This window comes from Notothenia rossii (genome assembly GCF_949606895.1).
Source record: "Notothenia rossii genome assembly, chromosome: 12".
Taxonomy (NCBI): domain Eukaryota; kingdom Metazoa; phylum Chordata; class Actinopteri; order Perciformes; family Nototheniidae; genus Notothenia; species Notothenia rossii.
The window spans coordinates 21674599-21698070 of record NC_136911.1 but is presented as its reverse complement, the minus strand read 5'-3'; the positions used below and the strand labels follow the sequence as shown (position 1 = coordinate 21698070).

The following is a 23472-nucleotide window of genomic DNA, read 5'->3' as shown; positions in this document are numbered from 1 at the left end:
GACCCCAATCCCACAGGCCTTTGATCTGCAGACCGAGAGGAACAAAGTTATGGAGAGGAGGAGATGATAGAGCAGCTCCCCCCCCCCCAAATCCAGTCCCATTCCCAGTTAGAAAAAAGCAGAAAGACAGAATATGATTTGGAGTGCAACCCATTCAAATATCATTTAAAAAAGCTGCTCATATATAACATTTTATTTTGTGTATGCATCTTGCAGCTACTCTTTGAACACATCAATTGTCCTTTACAAAATATAAAAAATGATGTTTAATATGCATGAAGTAAACTCACTATTTTACAGTTTTTTGCAGATTCTGACATCCGTTTTCATTTATTCAGTATATTCTACTTCCTAAGGAGATGATGGACCAATCCAGTCCCAGTTAGAAAAACAGACAGAAATGGATTATGAGAACAACCCATACATGCAACAACTGCAAGGACTCCTCCACTGTCACCTATCAAGATAAAACCATTTGAAAACGTGCCATAATGTTACATTCACTATTTTTTAAGCATCATGCAGTTTGAGTAAAGAAATAGTCCTTTGCCATTTAGATTCACAATATGTGTAATACAGTAAACTCACTTCATTGCGTATTCTGACATCTGTTTCCATATATTCACCTTCCTAAGGAGATAGACTATGTATAGCATTTAATTATCGTGCAAATATAAGTGAGAAAGTGCCCTTAAGGCCGTAAGAGTGTACATTTGAAATCCGCCCTACACATTAATTATGATATTCCTCATGTCTCGCGGGGGCTTTTCCATTTGACACAGTGTGTGTGATCCTGGCCTCACCCTCTGATCTGCACCTCTGAGCCAGAACAGCAAACAAGAGTTTAAAGGAAGCTGCAGCTCGTCTTTGAGGTGATGCTCATATTTCTGAAGTGTATTGGGAAGCTAAAGGAAATATCAATAAGATGTATTTCACAGAAATTAATGATGTAAGATAACAGAACACCTTAGAAAAGAAGAAAGCAAGATATTTAGGATCAAAAGTGGTTTTATTTATAGGAAAACCTGCCTTTCATTCAACATATTCAACCAACACTGAAACACATGAGCACTAAATAACATCTGAGCTGACAGAAAAGGCTCCATTTTAGTTTAACACACACAGTTAGGCTCACACACACTATTTACTGAACATAGGTTCACCTGCTGAATTAAAAACAGAACAAGTGAAGCAAAGATTCAGGCAGTAGGCGAATAGATTCAGACTCAAAGTATTATCCTACAGAACAGTACAGCTCACAGAGAAGAGATCACATCTGATCCTTTACAACTAACTGTGTTTAGGTTTTAACTAACACTGTTATCCCCCAAGCCTCTGTATATATCAGTGTATTTGTGCCATTATATTCTAAATTCATCTTTTAAAGGCTCTCGGATGTGGCAAAACAAACCATGTCTGCCTACTTAAGTTCACGATTCAAAAATAACATTAAAACTTACACTTACTAAACCGTATGGTTCAAATGTGTGCACATTTGTTCTGTGGTTTAAGGGACTTCTATGCTTCTTTTGAGATTGCAAGGCCCTGGTAACTTTAAGAAGTACACCGCTAAGTGTCAGTGTGTATATGTGGAATGCATTTAATTGAACAAAGCATCAACTTTCATCATTCCTGCAATTTAAACTCAACTTGGAGAGGCCTCACGCTTGTGGTTCTCAGAATCTCAAATCTTGCACATTAGATGATATTATCATGGTCTCACAGATGAAGAAAGAGAGCTCTGCTGTCTCTGTTTCACATGTCATCTTACACACTGCCACCGGTGATAAATGGACACATTCCTGCTCCCTTATAGGCTGCAGCGCCGCCATCATGTCCCCCCCCCCCCCCCCCGTCATAAACAGCAGTGCTTTACTGGCTCCGTTAGTATTTCTATCGCTCCCAAGCAACTTCCCCGCAGTTTACTGAGTGAGTGCTGAGCGTGGCTGCAACACACAAATAAAGATACTGTGAACATGGAGAGTTTTGCAATGTGTCTGTTGGAAGGGGAGGGTCAGACCCACTCTGCAGTAACCCCCCCCCCCCCCGAATGGACATGCCACACGTATCTGCATGCATGCATGGAATTCTCTTTTTTGACTGATTTATGATAGTGTAGGTATTGACATGAGTCATATTTCATGCATGGTTTAATGGCGTTGCAGTGGGGAGCCCGAGCACTAAAACTCAGAACACGTGTATAGATTTGGGATTGGCAGGCCTTGCATGGGCTACATGTGCCAATATGATTATGTTTTATGATTTTTAGTTACATTATTATTTCTATTTTCAATTGTTTGCATCTCAAAATGATGGAAAACAGAACAATTGAACCCATAGACTTTTATTCAGAAGCCACACCAGATTATTTTAGGGTAGGGGTAAAAAATGAAGACATTTCAAAAGAATAAATTACTTTAATTCAGAAGGAAAGTGTAAAGCCAAACATTGACTATTTAGGTATTTAGTCATATATATATATATAATATAATTTAGTGTTACGTTATTGGAATTATCGCTCGCCTATATATATTAGTAAATTAATTAATTAATACAAAAACATTTAAAAACACATTTAATTTCTCCAGAACTGTGTGTGTGTGTGTGTGTGTGTGTGTGTGTGTGGGGGTGTGTGTGTGTGTGTGTGTGTGTGTGTGTGTGTGTGTGTGTGTGTGTGTGTGTGTGTGTGTGTGTGTGTGTGTGTGTGTGTGTGTGTGTGTGTGTGTGTGTGTGTGTGTGTGTGTGTGTGTGTGTGTGTGTGTGTGTGTGTGTGTGTGTGTGTGTGTGTGTGTGTGTGTGTGTGTGGCGTTATACTTCTACTCCACTACATTTTGGACGCAGTGTACTTTTTACTACTTCCAGCTACTTTGCAGATTTGATTATAAATCCAAAATATATCAATAATTAATTAAAGGTTAAGTCATTTAAACAAACTCCCCTTTTACCAAGTGCAACATTAAACAAAGAGATGCACCTCTGAAACGTATCATTCTGCATGAGAAGTACTTTTACCTTCTGTAGTAAAAGTATATTTAGCTGCCAAGACGTTTGTACTTTTACTTGAGTGGAATTTTGAATGCAGGCCTTGTATCTGAGTATTTGTACACAGCAGTATTGCTACTTTTACTCCAAAAACTTCTTCGATGTCGGCCTACAGTATAGTTCAGAAACTTGTAGTACTTTTAAGGATGGTTCCTCTAAACCACATGTGTCAAACTCAAGGCCCGGGGGCCAAATCAGGCCCGTGGTGGATTTAATTTCGGCCCGCAGGATAATTTCTAATTCCTATTAGATCTGGCCCTCCGGTATATTGCACGCACACCTTCACTCCATCCTGAGGGTCTCCTCAGCTCAGAGCCTGAGCCCAAACATTGATGAACCTGCACCCAAGATGAGATGCCAAGTATCGGAGCTAGCATCACAGAGCAGCACACTGAGTTTAATGGATGTTTCCTTCTGCACTTTCTCTCTCAGGACAACAGGGCATGTTTGGTTTCTCTTTGAGGGAAATAGTTTTTTTGAAGCTGTTGTTGGCCTGTGGGAAAATGTAATCATAAGAAGTGACTCTGGAAAAGCTGCAGATAGAGCCATAAGAAATGAATGAACTGATTATTTAATGTTTAATGTTGTTTTTATAGGCAATCATTGAAGCTTTGTTAGTTCCAGGTTTAATATGTGCAATAAGTTGATTTCAATAAGTTCTGCAATAAACATTGAACCAGTCCGGCCCTCCACTAGTACCCATTTTTTAACTTTGGCCCATCACTGTGTATTTGAGTTTGACCTCCCTGCTCTGCAGATTGCTTTGTATTCGATATACTGCAGAATGATTACTTTTACTTTTGGTTCATCAATGCAGGACTTGTACTGAGTATTTTTACGCTGTATATCTGTTCCTCAAGTCCTTCTTCCATATAGTTATCAGACGCTTGCAGTACATTCTTATGGTTCCTCTACAGATTGCTTTGTTTCTTTTTGATATATATTTGAGTGTTTTCTTTACTATTAGATCCCCAAAAAGTTTCCAAACCCCTCCGGGCCACCGTAGTCCTCTCCTCCGGTCTCCCTGCAAACACCCGTCCTCTGAAAGGGACGCGTCACGGCAGCGCATGTCCCGCACAAAAGACAATTGTGATTTTAGACAAACATTGGGGGGAAAACATAAAGGCAAAGGTCAAGTCCTCTTTCAGTTCAAGTGTGCTCCGATTCACCTTCAACACAACGGGGACAAAGAGCAGCAGCACCTCCGTCTCTAAAGGGGATGTGATTACATGAGGAGGAGGAGAAGGAGGAGGAGGAGGAGGAGGAGGAGGAAGATGCTCCAAAAGGAAATTAAGAGGAAGAGTATTCTACAATCAGGGCTCCTTAAAGGCACCTCCCCACAGAAAGAGAAGGCTTTATCAGGAGTTACAATGTAGAGGAAGTCCTAAGCTCCTCCAATATAAGGTCAAAAACTAATAATTTTTTTTAAATAGTTCAAGAAGAAACAGAGTAGATTATAATTTAAAACCAATATGGAAGTACTGCAGACGAATTTTAAACAAATACATGTTGCAGAGTATTGTAAGTGACCAATAAATGCAGGAGTCTATATCAATGTATCTATGCTAGAAAGAGATATCATTATTATTATTATTATAATTATAATGCCCCCCAAAAACATGCATTTTCCACAATTTAGGCATTGCGTGTTTTTTGCTGCAAGTTCAATTATTTCTAGAACAGAGGGATTAGAGGAATAAGTAGTGTTAATTGCACGGCAGGTATAACGAGCAGGTCTAATCCTCCCCCCCCCCCTTCTTTGTATTGAGTTTTTGTGGCTTAATGAGTGGCAGGTAGGGCTGCTTCCTGCTTTCTCACATGCTCAAATAGGCCTCTCACTGCTTGCCGTCCTGGACCCTGGCTGTGTACAGGAAACAATTGATTTTGAGCATAAAGTTAATTATGCCTAGAAATTAGACAGCCTTAACGTTGGGTAAGGAGAGGCTGATTTCCTGACAGCTCTTAACACACTCACATATCATTTATGTGTGTAATAATGTGAGGGGGGAAGACACTTACCTTGGCTTCTCCTGGTTGTGCTTATCATTTGCATATATTCCTTAGAATACAAAATAGTGTCCAGCCTTCATTTGGAGACATAAATAAACCCTGTGGACACCAACATTTTAGAAAATTAGCATGTGTTGGTCTCCAATTGGTTCCAAATTCAACTGACTCAGGAATAAAGCTTTGATATATGCAACAAACACAAAGTCCAGCAAGCTGTTCCCTTATGGTCTCAATAAGTATTTTCAAAACAGTATAACAAGGATATATTTTCCGTTTAGAATAAAAATAATAACATGTAGTATCCAGCCTTAATTTGGAGACACATGAACCCTGTGGACTTGCTGCTGCTCCGAGTCTACACATCAGTATTATGAAGATAGTCTGAGCTCAGAGAATGTCGCAGTGGTCGACTTATTATTGTAACCCAGGAAAAAAGAAATCGTATTGAAACTTTTTCCTTTTGATGAATTAACTCATGGACAAGGCGGATAAGCCTCGCTGTGTTGAAGTAGGAATAATTTAAAAGAAAAAGTCCTGCTTTGTGTTTCTCTGGACAGAATCAAGTGCCTTTAATTCTTCTTGGAGACTCCATATTTTTACGCAAAATGCATGCGTAAAAAGTGTTATTAGTACAGCTGAAATGAACGGACAGATAGAGACCCTCTGACCTCTCCACATATGCTTTACACGTCCAATTGAAAGGCTTTCCTTTAATTCTATTACCGCTTTGTTTCAATACTGTCGTATCAAAATGATTGACAAAGTAATAAACGCGTCATGCTGCTGCATCTGATTATGGCGCGACATTTGCATTGGACATTGAGGGGAATATGACAACCTTGACACACTGGGGATTTGCTCTGTCAAATAAACACGTCTCCAAGGATCTATATTGTTGCGCTGACAATACCTCCCATTCATTCAATGCATTTCAAAGTGCTTCAAGTTCGTGCATCGGTTTTGATCAGGTTTTAGCGCCGTGATGTGGGTCAAAGAGAGAGAGAGAAATAATAAGAACGAATGAATAAATAAAAGCTTTGGCCTGGGCGGAAATTAAATCCACACCGTTTCATAATTAATATCTCCCCTCCTCTTCCTCTCTTTCTTTCTTCGTTTGCACAGGTTCAGGGCTTTGAGAGTCTCTTGACGCTGTAGTGGCGACACAAAAAAATCATTTAAATAAATTATTCATTACGGGGTTTCTTTCTAAAAATAAAAACGTTGAAAAAATAATGTATTCAATTTGTATTTTTCCAAATAAAACATAATTTTATTTATATTTTTCAAATTAAAACATAATTTCATTCATACTTTTCAAAATAAAACAAATAATTTCGATTGAATTTAAACAAATACATATTTTGAAGGTGTATTTCCGTGCGTAATTCCTGCAGGAAATGTACACTAATAATCCCAGTCACATTTAATGCTTTTTATACAGGCTACTGGCGTTATAGATGAAGGCCATTTATATCCCATGGCGTGCCCACCTCCAGCAGGTGATCCTCGTGTCGTAACGTGTCAGCGGTGTCCTGACATAAGTATAATAATAGTTAATAGACCATGAGACACAGAATGGTATTAAACCTAACAAAGATGTGTCAAAACGGAGGAAAAAAAGTCTTCATTAGCTCCATCTCCAAGGACCGTCGAACATTTCATTAGTTTGTAATTTATGAATGTTTGACAAATATTAAAGAGTATGTAAATATGAGAGGCATAATGTGTTTCTGCGGGAGGTGGCGAAATGACCCAAAGTCCTCCACACTGCAACACTGATCACTGCATTATGTGTCTCCTCAAACTGTGCGTTTTGGAACATATTTCCCATCTGACGTGTGAAATAGTGCAGACAGAGCAATGATTCATAATGCTGGCAGCATTTGCATCTCCTAATATGTGTTACTTTGATATATGATGATATACTGTCTCCTTTATCGACTGTATAAACGCACTTTTGCCATTATGGCTTTGGCTAAATCAGTAGGAGGGTTTTTGTCCTAAAACGGTTCATTTCCTTGTTTGTGAACCACTTCCAGGATAATCGTTTTTTTGTTTTTATTTCTGCAGCAACTTCTCATGTCCCTGAGTTGTTTTTGTCCAGGGCTGAAACTTTAACCACAAACAGTGTCTGTCTTTGGCAGGATTTCATATTTATTCTTTCACACCTGTTCGCTGCTTTTCTCAGATATTAGTGTCACAAACACTCAGATCACGCAGGGGTCAGCAGAACATGATAGATTCCAGTTATGATGAATTACTGTACGTCAGATCGACTTAATCGCCAAAGGGCAAGTCCTCAAATCCAGATTCATTTATCCTGCGTGATGCATGGCCCACTTTAATACTGTGAAGTTTGCCTACAAGACACTGCGCAGGGCTTAGCTCTTCAATTTAAATATTAGGTTTTTAAATGTTTGTTGTGATTTGTCTGATTGACTAGTGTTGAGAAATAAGCAGGGTGGTGTGCAAAGAAATGGATAATTACAAAAAAATCCCGTTTTTTCATTTTAAATCCCCATAGTTTGCTCCTGAATTGACGTCAACAATATTTAGATGTGTTTGTTGCAGCAACAAGTTCCTCTGCACATAATAATATATATATAAGAACAATAATAAGTCATCACATAGTAGATGCTAACTAAATAGCTCAAACTGCCTGCAAGACAGTGTGTAGGGCTAAGCTCCTACATTTAAATATTATATTTTGAAATAATTTTATTTAGTTGTGATTTCTTTTTTTAAACACCTCATGCTCAGAAATGTGCTGGAAGGAATATAGTGTGCAAATAAATTGTGAATTTCATTAAAATCCCCATATTTGCCTCGTGAGTTGACGTCAACAACATACAGATATATATGTTTGTTGCAGCAACAAGTTCCTGTACACATAATGAAAGTGCATTAATGAAGGGAAGTGATCATAGCTGCTGCTAACTAGATATCTGAGCAAATGCAGGAGGAGATGTTGGATCAAAAGAGGCACAACTCATTCATGCAGCTGCATTGAGCCATGCAGGGCCAACAGGCGTATCACCCCCTGAAAGGAGCTGCTATTCAGGGTGCAGGTGTGAAGTATGTGGCACATTCTGCCTGATAATGTGGAGGCTGTTGGGGACCCGTGTTCGGGCCTATAGCTGCTGGGGGGCTGATTCTGGTTCCTCTGTGAGAGTAAAATAACTTGGATGACGGTAATCCTAAAACATGGGGGGTGTAGAAGGTCTTACTGCCTCTGATTTGTTCCCTCTCTTGATAGTGACTTATGTAGGCCTGCTGTATACAAAAGCTACCGCGGGGTGTAGCCTTAAACCTGCCTTTATAAGCGGAGTACAGTTAATTCAGATTTAAAGGTTCTCATAAATCTTTATGACGGAAGCTCATAGTGGAGCTATACGTCGCAGTGATCTGGTAAACCCCCCCCCCCACACACACACACACCCCTCTGGAAACTAACCTTAGACGCTATCAGAATAATATCATAGTTAATATTCATGACAAGCTTTACGGTGGTGTTTGCCTCTTTTGACCTCTGCACCCTGCATCAGAGAAATAAAGTGGAATACTCCTTTAGGACGAAGAAATACCTAATATTTAAATGGAGAAAAAGAACTGTAATTTAGTGTTTTTAAAGCCATATTTAATATATCTAATATATGTATTTACTGACAATAACATATAGTAAAATCAATGCATTATTTTTTCCATTAAGCCAGCTTTGTTATACCTGATTTCCGGTCTGTTCCTGGTGTTTGCCTCCTGCTCCTTTACGAAAAAAAAAAATCCTATAATATTTAAAAGGAGGAAAACTAAATTTGCGGCCATTTTTTATGCATCTAAACTATGCTGTTACTGATATTAATTAATCATAAAGTCAATGCATTTTTTATAAGCTATAATACCCACTCTCAACTGATTTCCGGTCTGTTTGTGGCTCTGTGTTGCACCTGTCTCTCCTTTTATTTGTCCTTCCAATGTCGGCCACTTCATTCCTGATAATTATGACCTGGCTGGTGTTGGAGGTGCTCATGGTGGCGGTGTTGGAGCATGGGGGGGCGTGGAGGAAGGAGGGGAGTGGTGAGGGTGGTGTGGGAGGGGGGGGGGCGAGGCTTTTACTCCTAGACTGCTAATCCCCCTATTAAAAGGGTTTTGTTCAATAATGCCGGACAGTTTCCGGAAGTAGGATTACCGCCTCCATTATTTTACAAAGAAATGATATTTCACACTCAAATGAGCCAGAGAGGGCCTCGTGAGGACGAAATGGATTCATTTTCTTTTCTTTTTTTTGTTGCATTTGGAAGTTGAAAACCTCCCCCTTCGTTTCTTTAAAAAGGAAAGTATATCCTGCAATTAATATATCTGTTAAGAAACTGCAACACAGCTTCCTGTTTGGGACTCGTTCGTGTTGCTGCTGAGGCTCTCTGTTTTTGGCACACACACACACGCGTAAAATGTATCGCCACGCAATCACACGTAGCCTACACACACACACACACACGCACACAGACACGCACACGCACACGCACACACACTTGTTCCTGATTCTTGATCCCAGAGCTGATATCAGATCAGCTGGGGGATCAGATGTTAGCTTATCCAGCGTCTGTACGATGGACAACGAACTTTTACCATAAAAAACATTCCTCAACAACACAGTCCTCACGTGCATTTCACTTAAACCCCCCCACTCAGAGTTACTTGTGCTTTCTAACTGCGCACAGGCTGTTTATATTTCGCAGAAGTCGTAAATTATTACAGCGGATTTATTTCTCCTCGCTTCTAAATGAAACCAAAGGCAATTTTTTCTTTGATCTGTCCCTGCAGAAGAAAAAAAAAGATCTCATGTTTTAACTGCGCTAATGAAACAACCTCTTTAAAGCCTGCCTATCCTCCTCTCTGAATGGAAAATGTTTTTACGCATTCAGTTAGTTCTTGTCCATTTTGACGACTGGAACTAAAAGCTTTAGACGGCCCAATAGAGAGGAGCCCAATAGAGAGGAGCCCAACAAATCGGTGACAAAAGGCTTTCCGTGTCATCAACGTCGTTCAGACGACCTAGAAGAATCCCTCTGATATCAAGCTCCACTTCAAAGAGCCCCACTTTCAATTGAGATCCAACTATCTTGTTTTACGCACAAGAGCTGGTGCCAAAGGAGGCATCATCATCTTCTTCGGTTTATTCTTTTCTTTCACAATCTGGGCCTCTTGTTCTTCTGTCACACACTTAACCAAACTCTATATACACGCACAGAGTTGCAGTGTTTCCACCCACTCTAGTCAGAGCCTGGAGTAAAAAAAAAAGAAAAATCCCCTCGGCGAGAAAAGTTTTCCCAGAGCTCTTCCTGTTTTTGTTAACCTTGTTTTACTCGTTTTATTTTACAATATATTACATTAATTTCAACGTGCACTCTGTGGTTATCATTAGGCACCACGTGTTTTATGGTTCTGCACATTTCACGTCTGAAAATATGATTACATTTGAGCACTTCGGCCATCCAACAATGCAAGTCTATTATGGTTTTTAGCGGCTTCTCCTTTGATTGTCGTAAAGTAGACCCAGCAAAAGAATATATTTTTCTTCTTTATGCTGCCCCTCGTCTGCAGTATAAAGGACACAGATTACCGTTTCCTACCCCATGGGAAGCAAATATTACATTCTTTAGAGCGGGCTTTTGAGTCCACGGACTTGGCCCCATATCATTTGAGTTTGACTTGACTATTGCTTTAGAAATCTTAATTCACCATGAGGATTCACCGTCGAGAAAAAAAATGGCTCTTTGTATCAAAAGCTCTTTGAAGTCTGGATCAGAATATTGTAGAAATTCATCAAACTCAGCCAAGAAGTTTAACCGAGAAACACTTAAATAATGTGTTTTCCTTGAGCTGTTTGTTAAAATCTTAAAAGTCGATATTTAATATATTTACAAATGCTGTTTTTAAATTGACATGTTATTTTTTAAACAAGACATATTTAGCACATGTTCCCCAAAGATAATTGATAACCGGCTGTAAATTCCCACATAGACCCGAATGGCTCAGCACAGTTTTCACTTTAGTCATACAAGATTTATTCAAAATACTCACAAATTACAAGGCAATTCGGTACGCGTTTGAGTGCCGTTCGTTTTCAGATATTCAAAAAAAAAGAAAAATATATATATATTGACGACAATGATACAAAATCACAAAATGCCCACTTTGATAAAACATTTATAATTTCACGGTCGTATATCAAATACTGCAGGCGTATGAAACAGTTCAAATTGTTGACCCTTCTGCACACATGGGGAAAATAAACATAAAAACGTTTTGTACAAATAACTGCAAACACCAACACATCGAAACTTACAAAATTTACAAATGTACATTTTTTTCATCCTAATTGAAACATGCACTTTGGTTCGATAATACAAAAATTCCCTTCAATATCAGATTGAAAAATAAATAAAAACATATTGAATTTACAAAATAATTGTACACCAACATGCCTATAGCCTAATAAAAATACCACATGAACAGTCTAACGGGATTTACACGACTCTCCACAAGTGGACCGTCAGGCACCGAGCCAAGCTTTTAAACAGCTGAGTTTCAAAATATATATTTTTAGAGTGCCTGGAAATTAGCACGTCTTTAGGGTCTGCACCTTCCAAATGTTGGGGAGTTCTTCCAAGAGGCGTATAGGCACCGGAGCCAAACCGTTTTGAACAGTGAGGCTTTTAAAAATGTCAATGATGCGTTCAAGTCCAGATTAAAACGCTTCAATGATGCGTTCAGATCCAGATTAAAACGCGTCCCTCGGCTCTTGGTTCCTGTAAGGTGGCTCTGAGGGGTCCGGTGTAGAGGCTCCACTGGGAGGTGTTTGGGCACCACTTGCACCTGAACTGTGGCACACGTACCATTCGCTTAAATTGGCCGGCTGGGAGGCTCCCACCGGCTCCGAGGAGGCTCCTGGCTCCCGGCCCATGTCCGAGGAGGGGGACACCAGGGACGGCGTGGAGGACTCGTACCCGGAGCTGGGCGGGGGGGACTTGCAGTGCACCTTCATGTGTTTCCGCAGGGAGCTGGGGTGTGTGTAGGATTTATCGCAGCCTCGCACTTTACAGTTGTAAGGCTTATCGCTGGTGTGCACGTGCGAGTGCTTCTTCCGGTCACTGCTGTTCGCGAAGCGTCGGTCACAGCCCTCAAACTCACACTTGAAGGGCTTCTCACCTGGTGACACAAAGGTAAAAATATAAATCAATACAGATTTAAATTATGTGATGTTCACCCTCAGGCAGTGTGTTAATGAGACAATACAAGGATGTGTATTTTGTAAATTGTATTATAATTTCTTTTTTTTTTAAATCTTTAATACTTTTTGTCTGCTTTAGGTAACATTAAGCTGTCTGTGGCTCTTTTCTGCTCTAACAATGTACATTTCCCCTCTGTGGGACTAATAAAGGTATTCTGATTCTGAATCTTGCATCTAAAATGTTAAATTCTCATTAAAAACACCACTTGTATACACAGCCTTAAATATGTGACCCAAAAAATAAAGCATAAATCAATAAATTACAGATTTTTAAAGTTTCCTGCTCAGCCCTTGTGTTTTTTTTATGAGACAATCGTGCAACTTGTAGATATCTGATAGTATAACTGTTAACATTTCCACCAGTGTGGACCTGTGAACAGTGAGGGGGACACAATGAAATATAAATCAGTACGTTACAGATTTATTTTTGACATGATGTGATTTTTTACGAGACAATCGTGCAACTTGTAGATATCTGATAGTATCGCAAATGTTCATAAAAACACCACTTGCATGGCTTCAAATATGTGACCCTAAAAGAAAATACAACTATTATAAAAAGCTGGTATAATTAAAGCCACTTGGATTTTTTTTCCTCCATTTTGAAATATAATTGTACATATTTTGTATTTACAGTATTGCAATAAACACACTTTTACACCCCCCCACACTTTCTGAGACACTCTTGCAACTTGTAGATACAACTCTCTAAATGCAATGTGGTGCCCTTGCATATGTGCTCAAATATGTGACCCAAAAATAACAAAATAAAGCTGGTAAAATGACAACTTAGATCTTTCTCAAATGTAATTTTATCTGCACATATTTTCTATTTACATTACAACATGTTTTAAATAACACATGTTCCCCCTCAGGCATTATTATTATATTATATTATTATGTGTATGTTTAAAAGTATCTCCAATGTTTAAATTATTTTCAAAACACCACTTGCATACATGTCCTCATATGTGACCCAAAAATATAGCATAAGTATAATTACCGCAACTTTGATTTTTTTCTCAGTTTTTCAAATATAATTGTACATATTTTGTATTTACAGTATTGCAGTAAACACACTTTTTGCTCCCCCCATGCACTTTAAAGGAGCCTCAGCCTGGTGTAAACAGGAGGCTGAACCCCCACTGTCCTGCGTCTGTACCTGGGTCTACATACGTCAAAACAGACAAGCTATGAGCACAGACATAGCAGGCCTAAAACCAACTGAAAACATGATGAATGAAAGTATTTCCACAGCCAGTCTTCACCTACTGAGTGCTATCTGAATCCTGCTTTTTGGACTGGCTCTAATTTAGCTTCTTAATAACAAGTATTCCTACCTGATTATGACAAGGCAAAAAACCAAAAAAGACAGTGTGAATAAATTACACGGAAATCATCCACTGCTGATTTTTCTCCTCCGATTAAAGCTTTTGAGAATATGTAATTGCCTCTGTCTAATTACACTTGCGGGTTGAATATCAATTTGACCTTCAGCTGTTGGGTTGAGAGAGCCAATCAAGGATATTAGTGTAGTACAAGAAAGCTGGAGGAACAGACCCCAGGGGCAGCTCACACATAACCACACTTTGGGATAGGTTTTAAACATGATCCCAAAGACCAGGCCCCTCGGGAGTCAACACACAGAAATAATTTAACAGATTTGTACTTAGGTAATGTGAGCAAATTATATGAATAATACATAGGGTGCCGACATGGAGCAGAGGGGGCGAGAAAGAGGAATGTAGTCTGCATTCACAAAGTGTGACTCGACATTTTGAGGCCTTATTTTCCCCTCACTAGCTCCACAGCACTCATTGGGACACAGTGGCGAGCAGCCATATGTGAACCATTATATGTGTCTTAAAGTCATGGCTGCTGCAGTGCACACACACCACTCGTCATCATACAGCTCTGCCAACCTGTTGGTGAATTCTTCCAGCCGTCTGCACTTGTCAACTTGTTGCATTGGCTAAATGCTACAAGAGTTACCATGCAAAAAGCACTCTGCAAAATAACGCTGATAAAGGGCTTTAAATAGTACAATACATATATGCAAAATACAACTTCTTCGTGTTTTCTTGCTACTTTAAGGGCAATACTGCAGCCAACCAACTAGTGGAAATAAAAGCACATGCATAAACAAAGCTAACAATTAGCTATACAAAAATAATCATCATATCAGCCACACTGGACATGAAGAGGCTTTCAATACTCAATATTCTAAATAAAACGTATTATTTTCTTGGCAGCTTCAATTGCTATAATGCATCCAACCAGCTATTATTATAGGTTGCAATAAAGGCACATGCAAAAGCTAAGAATTGGTTATAAAAAATCATCATCATATCAGCCACACTGGACATGAAGATCCCACTCTGCTGTCACTCGTGTTCTCTGCTCTAAACAGCCTGGACAGGAGGTGCCTGGGCCTCAGTCTTTGTGCTGTGGTGTAAACAAGAGGTTGAACCGTCAAACGCCTGAGTGAGCTGTACCATAATCCCAAAGCTCAGCCTTTTGCTAAAACTTGCAGGCACTGGTGCACCTCGTAACAAACAGGTGGACATGCAGGAGCTGCAGGCTGATCCACCAGCAGCACACACTGATTCATCACCATGCCACATCAGAAATGAAAGTTAAATTAAATTAAAAATCACTAAAAATACACAGAAATTATCCACTTGTAGCTTCTTCTTTTCTTTTTTTTAAACATGCAACTTCACAATGGCATTCGTACATTTAATGTTATGAATATATTTAGCTACTGACCTGTGTGAGTCCTTTTGTGGATCTTAAGGTTCTCCGATCTGGCAAACACTTTCCCACAGCCAGGGAAGGGGCATGGAAACGGTTTCTCCCCGGTGTGCACTCGGATGTGATTTACAAGTTTGTACTTGGCTTTAAAAGGCTTGCCTTCCCTCGGACACTCTTCCCAAAAACAGATATGGTTCGCCTGCTCCGGTCCTCCGACGTGCTCCATCGTCACGTGCGTTACCAGCTCGTGCATGGTGCTGTAAGTTTGGGAGCAAAGTTTCTTCGGCGAGATCTCCGGCTCCAGCCACTTGCAGATGAGCTCCTGCTTGATCGGCTGCCTCATGTAACGGAAGAAGGCTCCGGCTCCGTGGTGGTGGTGGTGGTGCGCGCTCAGATTCATGTTCAGATTCAGACCACCGTAGCCATGCATCGGCGAGGCGGAGAACGGATCAGCCCTGGAGCTTGTCACTTGACTCAAGTGATCAGATCTAACGTACATTTCTCCAGGTAGTCCTAACCTTATTTGTCCATTCAACGCTTGGCCACCCGGGGATCCGCTAGAAGACTGGTCGTGATGGAGTCCGGAGAAGAGGTTCCCAGCGTCAGGGTGGTGACCATAGTGTCCGGGATAGCTACCTGTTGTTGAGACAAACATTCCGTGGTGAGAGGCTGAACCGGCAGACTGGTCGGTCAGCACGGGCATGGCTTGAGCTGTCAGATCTCTCCGGATGAGGAAGTCCCTGCCTGCGGATAGAGCCTGGGCCGGGTGGTGAGACATAGGATAGGGCACCGATGTCGCCTGAACCGGGCCAAAAGCTCCCGTTTGACTGGAGACCACTTCACTGTGGCCTGCCATATGATGATTGTGGTGGTGGAGATGGTGGTGGGGATAATGATGGGCTGGGCTGATTTTGAGGGCCGCGGAGTGCCCCATGTGTTCTGGCCCGAATGGACTCGGCCCCAGGCGGGGTTCCGCAGTAATCTCCCCAGGGTGCGAGTGAGCCATTGAGTGTGGATGGCTGCTGAACCCCGGGAAGCCTGTCACGCTCTGAGGGGTATGGTGGTGATGATGGTGATGGTGGTGAGCCCCTGCCAAGTCAACTAATCTCAGCGCCGTGTTCCGTTTGGAAAACGTAGGGTCCATCACGGGGCTTCCCAGTGCATCCACGCTCATTACTTCCTAATTTTAGAATAACTTGACAGCAGGCAAAATAATAATGATGATGACAAATATATTTTAATCGTAGTGAAAAAAAATAAAGAAAAAAGACTTTATAAAGTTAAGTCTATCTGCAGACTACATGGAATCCCATTCGGTTGAGAGGCAGCAGCAGGACGCTTTGATACTGAATAGAGATTCATGGTAGGCGCTGCAGCCCGTGGAGCTAAACAATCACCCCGCGCTCTAATTGGTCAGAGCTTGGTGATTGACGTCAGCAGTGACAGTTTCCAACGTGAAGAAAAATGTCTTAGTGACAGCAAGCAGCCAGCGCGCATGCGCAGTGCCTCAGGCAACGCTTTAGAAAAATAGTTGTTATGCAAAGGTTATTGTACAATAAAAGTCCTAAAAAGTTGATCCAGATATACAGTCGTCTCTCTTTTGTCGGAGCAGACAAAGGCTGCTCGGCTATGAAAGAGCCATTTCCCCTCTTTGATTCTGCAATTACAAAACAGCCTGCCTCGCTAGAGTATGCATATTGTTAGTACAAAATGTTTTAAGGATCATAAATAATGCAGTGATATCTTCATTTTCCCCCTGCAACGTATGAGGGACAAGTTTACGCACAAATTACGCACAGCTTTACGCACGTAAAAAGATCGTTGTCAGCGGAGAGAAACATGTCCACTTATCGAAAGGAAAACTCCACGTGGGAGTATGAATAGTCCGGAGTAAAAAGTATTAATACGCGCTTTGATAAAAACCCATATTTACACATCCAGCCGGTCGCTCCTCCGCGCGCACCGCAGTGTTGACTCCGTGCTCTGCTCGGTGGGATCCGTGTGTGCAGTCAGTGTGAATAGAGCGAGCTGCGGCCATTGTCCCGAGGGGGGAAAAAGTAATGGACGGGACCTGTTGTTATGATCCGGGGTAATTTTGCTTTAGACCCTGGACGGCAGCAGATGAGGGTCACAGGAGGTGGTGCCGTTGCAGACTAAGGTTCAAAATAAAAACGTGTGTGTGCTGTAAGTATCGGTTCCAAAGATATTATCCTACAAAGTATAACATGTTAGGTTCTGTTCCCTGTTTGAATGCTTAAACGACATATTTTTTATTTATGGCTCATAACAGGATGTCGTATAATTTATTTTTGTTTTATTTTTGTCTATGTACTTTTTTTTAAATGATGAGGTTATACAAACTATTTTAAAAACCAAATGTGTGGCCAAAACATTTGTGGGTGTTACTGTGCACGAATATATCTGCAGCACGGTGGGCACGTTTACTCTCTTAACAAACATGGACTTCCAAAAATAAAACCCCAACTAGAGAGAATTTTGAATAATTTCTTGCCATAGTTTTACTCTTTTAAAACTAATTATAATTTAGGTTTGTAAGAGAGTTGTATGTATAATATTATAGTTGTGGGGGTTGGTGGTGTGTGTGTGTAGACACAATATCTCTGTAGTTGAAGACAAAAATAAATTACTGCTTGCAGCGACCTTAAAGAAGGTCACATGCAGAGCTGAAACCTTTGATGTCAAAAATGAAATGTGTTATTCAACTCTGTGGTGAGCATGAGTGAATTGTGGATTTAAGAGTACAACTTAAATGTTTTGTCAATATCTGAACCCCCTCACACTTCTTTTTTACATTTTCGTTCATGAGAAAATCAAATAGAGATATTACGAGCATGTGTTTTTGCAGTGTGTAGTTTTTAGATATAGACCAATTAACTGAATATGCTAATTAATAATAATAAATAACTCACTTTTAATATTGGTTTATATAAAAACAGACATAAAACTATATTACAACCTGATAGTTCTGTCTGTGAATTGACTCGTCAGACTCGTGGCTGACAGCGTCATCTCCAGCACGTTAGACAATGAGTCAATATTTGTGAATATGTTTATTAAATGGCCTTACGGTGGGGTTCACTCAGCTGTGGCCCTCAGAGGCATCACAGCAACAGCGTCATGCAAAACGTTCAGGTGCTATTTCTGGGCCATGTTGTGCACGCACTCACTCTTGGAGACAAGTAAACAGGGGAGTTGTACAGGACCCAAACTAACAGAGAGGTGAAAACAGAATCTCTTAAAACCCAAATTTGTGCAGCTTTGGCTTAGTTTATTTTTCACTGTAAGTCATAAAACAGATCCAGGTAGCCATTTTAAATTCTACAGTATCATTTCATTTGGATAAAGGCACTTAAAGGTAGCACATGCTAATCAGGTACCTTGTTTTTACGCATGTCATCTTAAACGTATTTACTCAAAACGACAAAGTTCTGCATAATTCCAACAACTTTTTTTCTTTGCACACAATTTCCAAATTAGCCTCTCTTGTGGCAATTCTTACATGACCTCCAGTTTGGACTCACTCCTTTTCCTATCCTTCTTAACAATATGCCGTGCTTACCGTTGTCCACCTGTTGAGAGAGATCCCTCCAAATGTGCGCACAGCAGAGCAGCTATACCTAAAAACGCCGGGTGTATATTGCTAAGTTGAGAACAACAAAACGTCCCCTCTTTGCCTGGTCTTACAAGACTGACTTGGAGAATGCCTTGTGTAGGAACTAGCCTAGTAGCCAAGCAGATATTTTAATGGTTCGCCCGGCACGTCTGTGCATGTGGCTTTGAACTCCAGCAGCCGGAGGTTCCTGCAGAGAGCGCCGCAAATCCCACTTGATAACTTCGACAGCCCACAACGTTTTACACACAGGCCATGCATCACCGGCCTGCAAAATAAATGAGTAAGTTGCACAAGCACTGCAGCCAAAATTCGTGATGGATACGTTAGGAACACCGGTGCATCCAAGTCAAATCCTGGCCTATATACGGTGTAACCTTTATGGACGCGGGGCGCTGGTGAGCATGAGTATGATGTGGAAATCTAAAGCACAGATGTTCCACTGGTGTGAGCTCCAGTGGGCGCAGAGACATTGTGTTCAAGGAACTCCAATAACACACACACACAGAGCAGAGGAACACTACAGTATTTGGATCCCTTCGAAATGAAACTAGAGAGTGATGACAGTTGACAGGTTTCATATTAAAACTTCAAGAGTGTCTCAATGACAAACGAGAAAATATAAGGTTTGTTTACCATCAGGTCCGTCCATTAGAGTTGCAATAAATACAATTATTGTCTTTATTTCTGCTCCTGACATAGTATTTGCGTATCCATCAAATGCATTCCATTATAAATAGAAATATAGACAGATATACAGTGCTTAATTGTACATAAACGTTACCAATTACACCACCAAAATGTGTTTTCTAGGTGATCTAATGCCCAGCTTAACAAAGACATACTGTCACATTTTCTATATAAACTGTTGTGTTGTGAAAACGTGCTCTGACTCTCTACGAGGTCCCTCATTGTCTCGCGTTTCTCAACTTTTGTTTTGCTGTTATTCCGCCTTTTAACCAAATCCACAGTCAGCAATCTCACAATATCTGGGATTGATGATGCAAAGAGGCCAATAGAAGTGTGGGGCCTGCGCCGTGGATTGTTATTTGGTGAGTGGATGTTATTGGGGGGAAAGGGGCTCAGCCAATGAGCGAGCTGAACCGGGGCCACATGACCACCCCCCCTCCTCTCCCATTCATCAGGGCTGGACTGTGTTGTCTTTTCAATTCATTTATCTGCAGGAATGATTGCGACTATCAGTCTAGAGCTCACCGCCTGACTGAGGAGGTGAAAGTCGCGCCACAGGAAGATAAACCGCAAAAGACAATAGTGCATGTATACATGTTTCTGCATCGGATGAGCCGTATAGGGGAATTCCTCGCGTCTTAGAAAGTAAACAGAGAATCTGTGGATTTCAGAGTTTGCTCAGTCGAGAGAGCTCCAAGAGACAGAGAGAAGAGGGGGGAGGAAGAATATCTGTACGTGATTTTTTGATTTCTGCTCTCAGTCGTCTCGGCTCGTGTAGACTGAAGATGCTCCTGGACGCGGGACCGCAGTACCCCACCATAGGAGTCACTACTTTCGGCTCCTCTCGGCATCACTCAACAGGCGAAGTCACGGAGAGAGAAGTGGCGTTGGGGATCAATCCCTTCGCGGATGGGATGGGCGCCTTCAAAATCAACCACAGCTCCCACGATATTGGCTCCGGACAGACGGCGTTCTCCTCCCAGGCTCCCGGGTACGCAGCCACCGCGCTGGGACACCACCACCACCCGAGCCACTCTTACTCCACCTTCAACTCCACCAGGGACTTTCTGTTCAGAAATCGGGGTTTCGGGGATGCCACCGGCGCGCAGCACAGTTTGTTCGCCTCCGGAAGTTTCGCAGGGCCACATGGACACTCGGATGCGGCGGGGCACCTGCTCTTCCAGGGGCTCCACGAGCAGAACCACGCGCCCTCCAACGTGGTTAACAGCCAGATGCGGCTGGGCTTCACTGGGGACATGTATGGACGTGCAGACCAGTATGGCCACGTTACGAGCCCCAGGTCCGACCATTACGCATCATCCCAGCTGCACGGCTACGGCCCCATGAACATGAATATGGCCGCGCACCACGGGGCAGGGGCCTTCTTCCGATACATGAGACAGCCCATCAAACAGGAGCTCATCTGCAAGTGGATCGAGCCGGAGCAGCTGACGAACCCCAAAAAGTCGTGCAACAAAACTTTTAGCACCATGCACGAGCTGGTGACCCATCTGACGGTGGAGCATGTGGGGGGGCCCGAGCAGACCAACCACATCTGCTTCTGGGAGGAATGCGTCCGAGAAGGGAAGCCATTCAAAGCCAAATACAAACTTGTGAATCATATCAGAGTACACACCGGAGAGAAGCCGTTTCCCTGTCCGTTCCCCGGCTGTGGGAAAGTGTTCGCCCGGTCGGAAAACCTAAAAATCCACAAAAGGACTCACACCGGTAAGACTGCACGCTTTCATAAATATGCAAGCGATTATTATTTACTAGTCTCTTACTTGCATGAAATTCAGTGCATTGTTCAGATACATATTTTTAAAGTCTTTATGTTGTTATGTTAAGAGTGTAAATGTGATTAAATTAATTAATCTGCAAGCCTAAATGGCTTAAATGCAATTAATTAGCAGTGTATAAGTAACTCGAGTTGTCTGTCAAATGTAATAGTAAAATAGACTGTCTTTTTTATTCATCTGCATTGTTTACTTACATATAATATTGTGACATTTTAAAAACCCAGTGTAAAACATTGTATTTTTTTGTTTCTGAATTTAGGTGAGAAGCCATTTAAGTGTGAGTTTGAAGGCTGCGACAGGAGGTTTGCAAACAGCAGTGACCGCAAGAAACACATGCACGTGCACACGTCGGACAAACCGTATCTGTGCAAAATGTGCGACAAGTCCTACACACACCCCAGCTCCCTGCGGAAACACATGAAGGTAAAATTAGTTTAATATTTGCAATGATTTTATTTTTCAATGGTATTTCACAGCTGGAAATAATAATTGAAAAAACATTATGAAAAGAGGTTAAATAGAAATATGAGAACTGTATTTTCTTTGCACCGATAAATCAGATTAATACAAATAATAATATCTGGGGATTTTTAGCACGTGTTTAAAATCGGTATACAGTCATGGTGTTTTTACTCGTTTAAAGTCAGCATTATCTGTGTTTCCTAACCATGAATGCCTTAGTAGAAGGGCACAAGCTTAAAATGATAGTCCTGTTTTAATGCAAAACTGCCTTTTACAACTCTGGATCTTATTTAGCATTTTTTTCGTGAGCTTCGTTTTTTAATAAAAATGTTCCTGTTTTTTAACCTTCCATATTTGGTTAAAAAAAAACACATTAGTGAGATTTTTTGCAGCCACTGAGTCCAACATTAGAAATCAAGCTATAATCCAAACCATAGTTGTGATTTGTTTTGTATGTGTGCACAAACCCGAGACAAACCAGCCAATGCAGGATGCTTTTTTTCATAATCTCTGTTTTATTGTTGAAGGTCCACGAATCCAGCAATCCAGCGCCGCAGCCCTCTCCCGCAGCCAGTTCAGGGTACGAGTCGTCCACACCCCCCACTATAGTGTCCCCGTCCACAGAGAACCAGAACAGCTCCATATCACCAGCAGCCTCAGCAGTCCACCACACAACCAGCCACAGCACGCTGTCGTCAAATTTCAATGAATGGTACGTGTAAATATTTTTGCAACGAAAAAAAAGACGCAAGAAAGACTGCAGAATAAAAAAAACACTTGGATTCAAAGACTTTATAAAAGTGGACTGAGAAAACACGGGAGGATCATTTAAAGACAGAAATGCATGGACTAAAAGGAAGCGAGGAGCACCCACTTTAACCCCCCCCCCCCCTTCAGTATTCCCTTATTTTTTACTGAGGGACTGTTCAGAAAAAGCATGCTATCTCCGGGTAGAGGCCTGAATTTGTTTTGTACATAAGGATTTCACCACGTTGGGAATTTAAAAAATGTAATATTTTATTTTGTAAATATCACAGTTTAAGGGAATTTGTGAAAAATGTTGGTCCCTAGATATATGGAGATGGTTTTAAGAATATTGCGATGAATAGACTTCATTGAAAAGAATGTTATAGTTGTGAACCAAATGTGAATTATTCCGTATTACTACAGTCTACACGTCGACCTAAGCGACTCTTAGTATTAATGTGCTTTTGTAGCCTACCAGTGCAACATTTTCGTCCAAGGTCCAGTTTGAGTAGCACAGTATCATTGTTGTTATTTAATGTCATGTCGATAAATCGTGTAGTGAAAGCCTGAAATTCCGTGTCAACCTGTTTATGTACGTGATAAATATAAAATCTCTGTCAATTGCTTTGTCTGAAAGGAAGTATTATTACATGTAAGTAGCTCAATTTTCCATATTTATCCGCATGTAAAGGACCGTGTTAGAAATGATCGGTATTTATGGAGAAATGCGCTCGTATGTAAAATTTAGTTTACAAAAAAATGTTTGGATACATTTCGTACTATATTAAAGGATTACAAAATACCATAATGCAATGCGTTGGAGGTTATTGATCTCAACACTGTGTGAAACTAATGGGTTCTTTTTATATCGTAAATAACTGCAGACTAAACTTTTTTATTATGATAACAATTAATTTAGTTTCGATTAAACTAATATTTGCTCAAATAATGTTAACTCTTTACTGTGTGTGTGCATGCTTTTTTGCGAGTGTGTGTGCATTTTAAACCACTTCCCCTGACAGTCAATAAGAAGTAAATCCACTCTT

At 40.9% G+C, this 23472-nt stretch overlaps 2 protein-coding genes and 1 long non-coding RNA gene across 4 annotated transcripts in view; 1 reads left to right on the top strand and 2 right to left on the bottom strand.

Moving 5' to 3' along the window:
• The window catches only part of LOC307026025, a 58781-nt gene extending 39299 nt beyond the window's left edge, over positions 1-19482 (bottom strand). Inside the window, exon 1 of the long non-coding RNA XR_013804317.1 lies at positions 18678-19482. This is a non-coding gene — a long non-coding RNA (uncharacterized lncRNA). The remainder of the gene's footprint in view (positions 1-18677) is intronic.
• On the bottom strand, positions 11090-18660 carry zic4 (zic family member 4). The gene is made up of 2 exons (XM_079661085.1): positions 15113-18660; positions 11090-12261 (listed from the first exon to the last, which is right to left on the bottom strand). The coding sequence occupies exons 1-2, from the start codon at positions 16269-16271 to the stop codon at positions 11834-11836; spliced, it is 1587 nt and encodes a 528-aa protein (XP_079517211.1). The 5' UTR covers positions 16272-18660; the 3' UTR covers positions 11090-11833.
• Positions 19483-19891: 409 nt separating the features above from the next.
• On the top strand, positions 19892-23234 carry zic1 (zic family member 1 (odd-paired homolog, Drosophila)). Of its 2 annotated transcripts, none has more exons than XM_079661086.1 (3): positions 19892-21146; positions 21477-21640; positions 22204-23234. In XM_079661086.1, the coding sequence occupies exons 1-3, from the start codon at positions 20204-20206 to the stop codon at positions 22399-22401; spliced, it is 1305 nt and encodes a 434-aa protein (XP_079517212.1). In that variant the 5' UTR covers positions 19892-20203; the 3' UTR covers positions 22402-23234. The 2 variants fall into 2 exon arrangements, with proteins under 2 accessions (XP_079517212.1, XP_079517213.1); XM_079661087.1 differs by having other exon boundaries at positions 19896-21146; positions 22207-23234.
• Positions 23235-23472: the final 238 nt, after the last annotated feature.

What these genes read in the sequence shown, in the direction of transcription:
- zic4 (XM_079661085.1), bottom strand. Translation starts at nt 16,271, where the DNA reads ATGAGCGTGGATGCACTGGGAAGCCCCGTGATGGACCCTACGTTTTCC. An exon ending in CCACAAAAGGACTCACACAG is followed by an intron (nt 12,262 to 15,112) that starts GTCAGTAGCTAA and finishes TTGTGTCACCAG; the next exon opens with GTGAGAAGCCCTTCAAGTGT.
- zic1 (XM_079661086.1), top strand. Translation starts at nt 20,204, where the DNA reads ATGCTCCTGGACGCGGGACCGCAGTACCCCACCATAGGAGTCACTACT. An exon ending in CCACAAAAGGACTCACACCG is followed by an intron (nt 21,147 to 21,476) that starts GTAAGACTGCAC and finishes TTCTGAATTTAG; the next exon opens with GTGAGAAGCCATTTAAGTGT. An exon ending in CCCTGCGGAAACACATGAAG is followed by an intron (nt 21,641 to 22,203) that starts GTAAAATTAGTT and finishes GTTTTATTGTTG; the next exon opens with AAGGTCCACGAATCCAGCAA.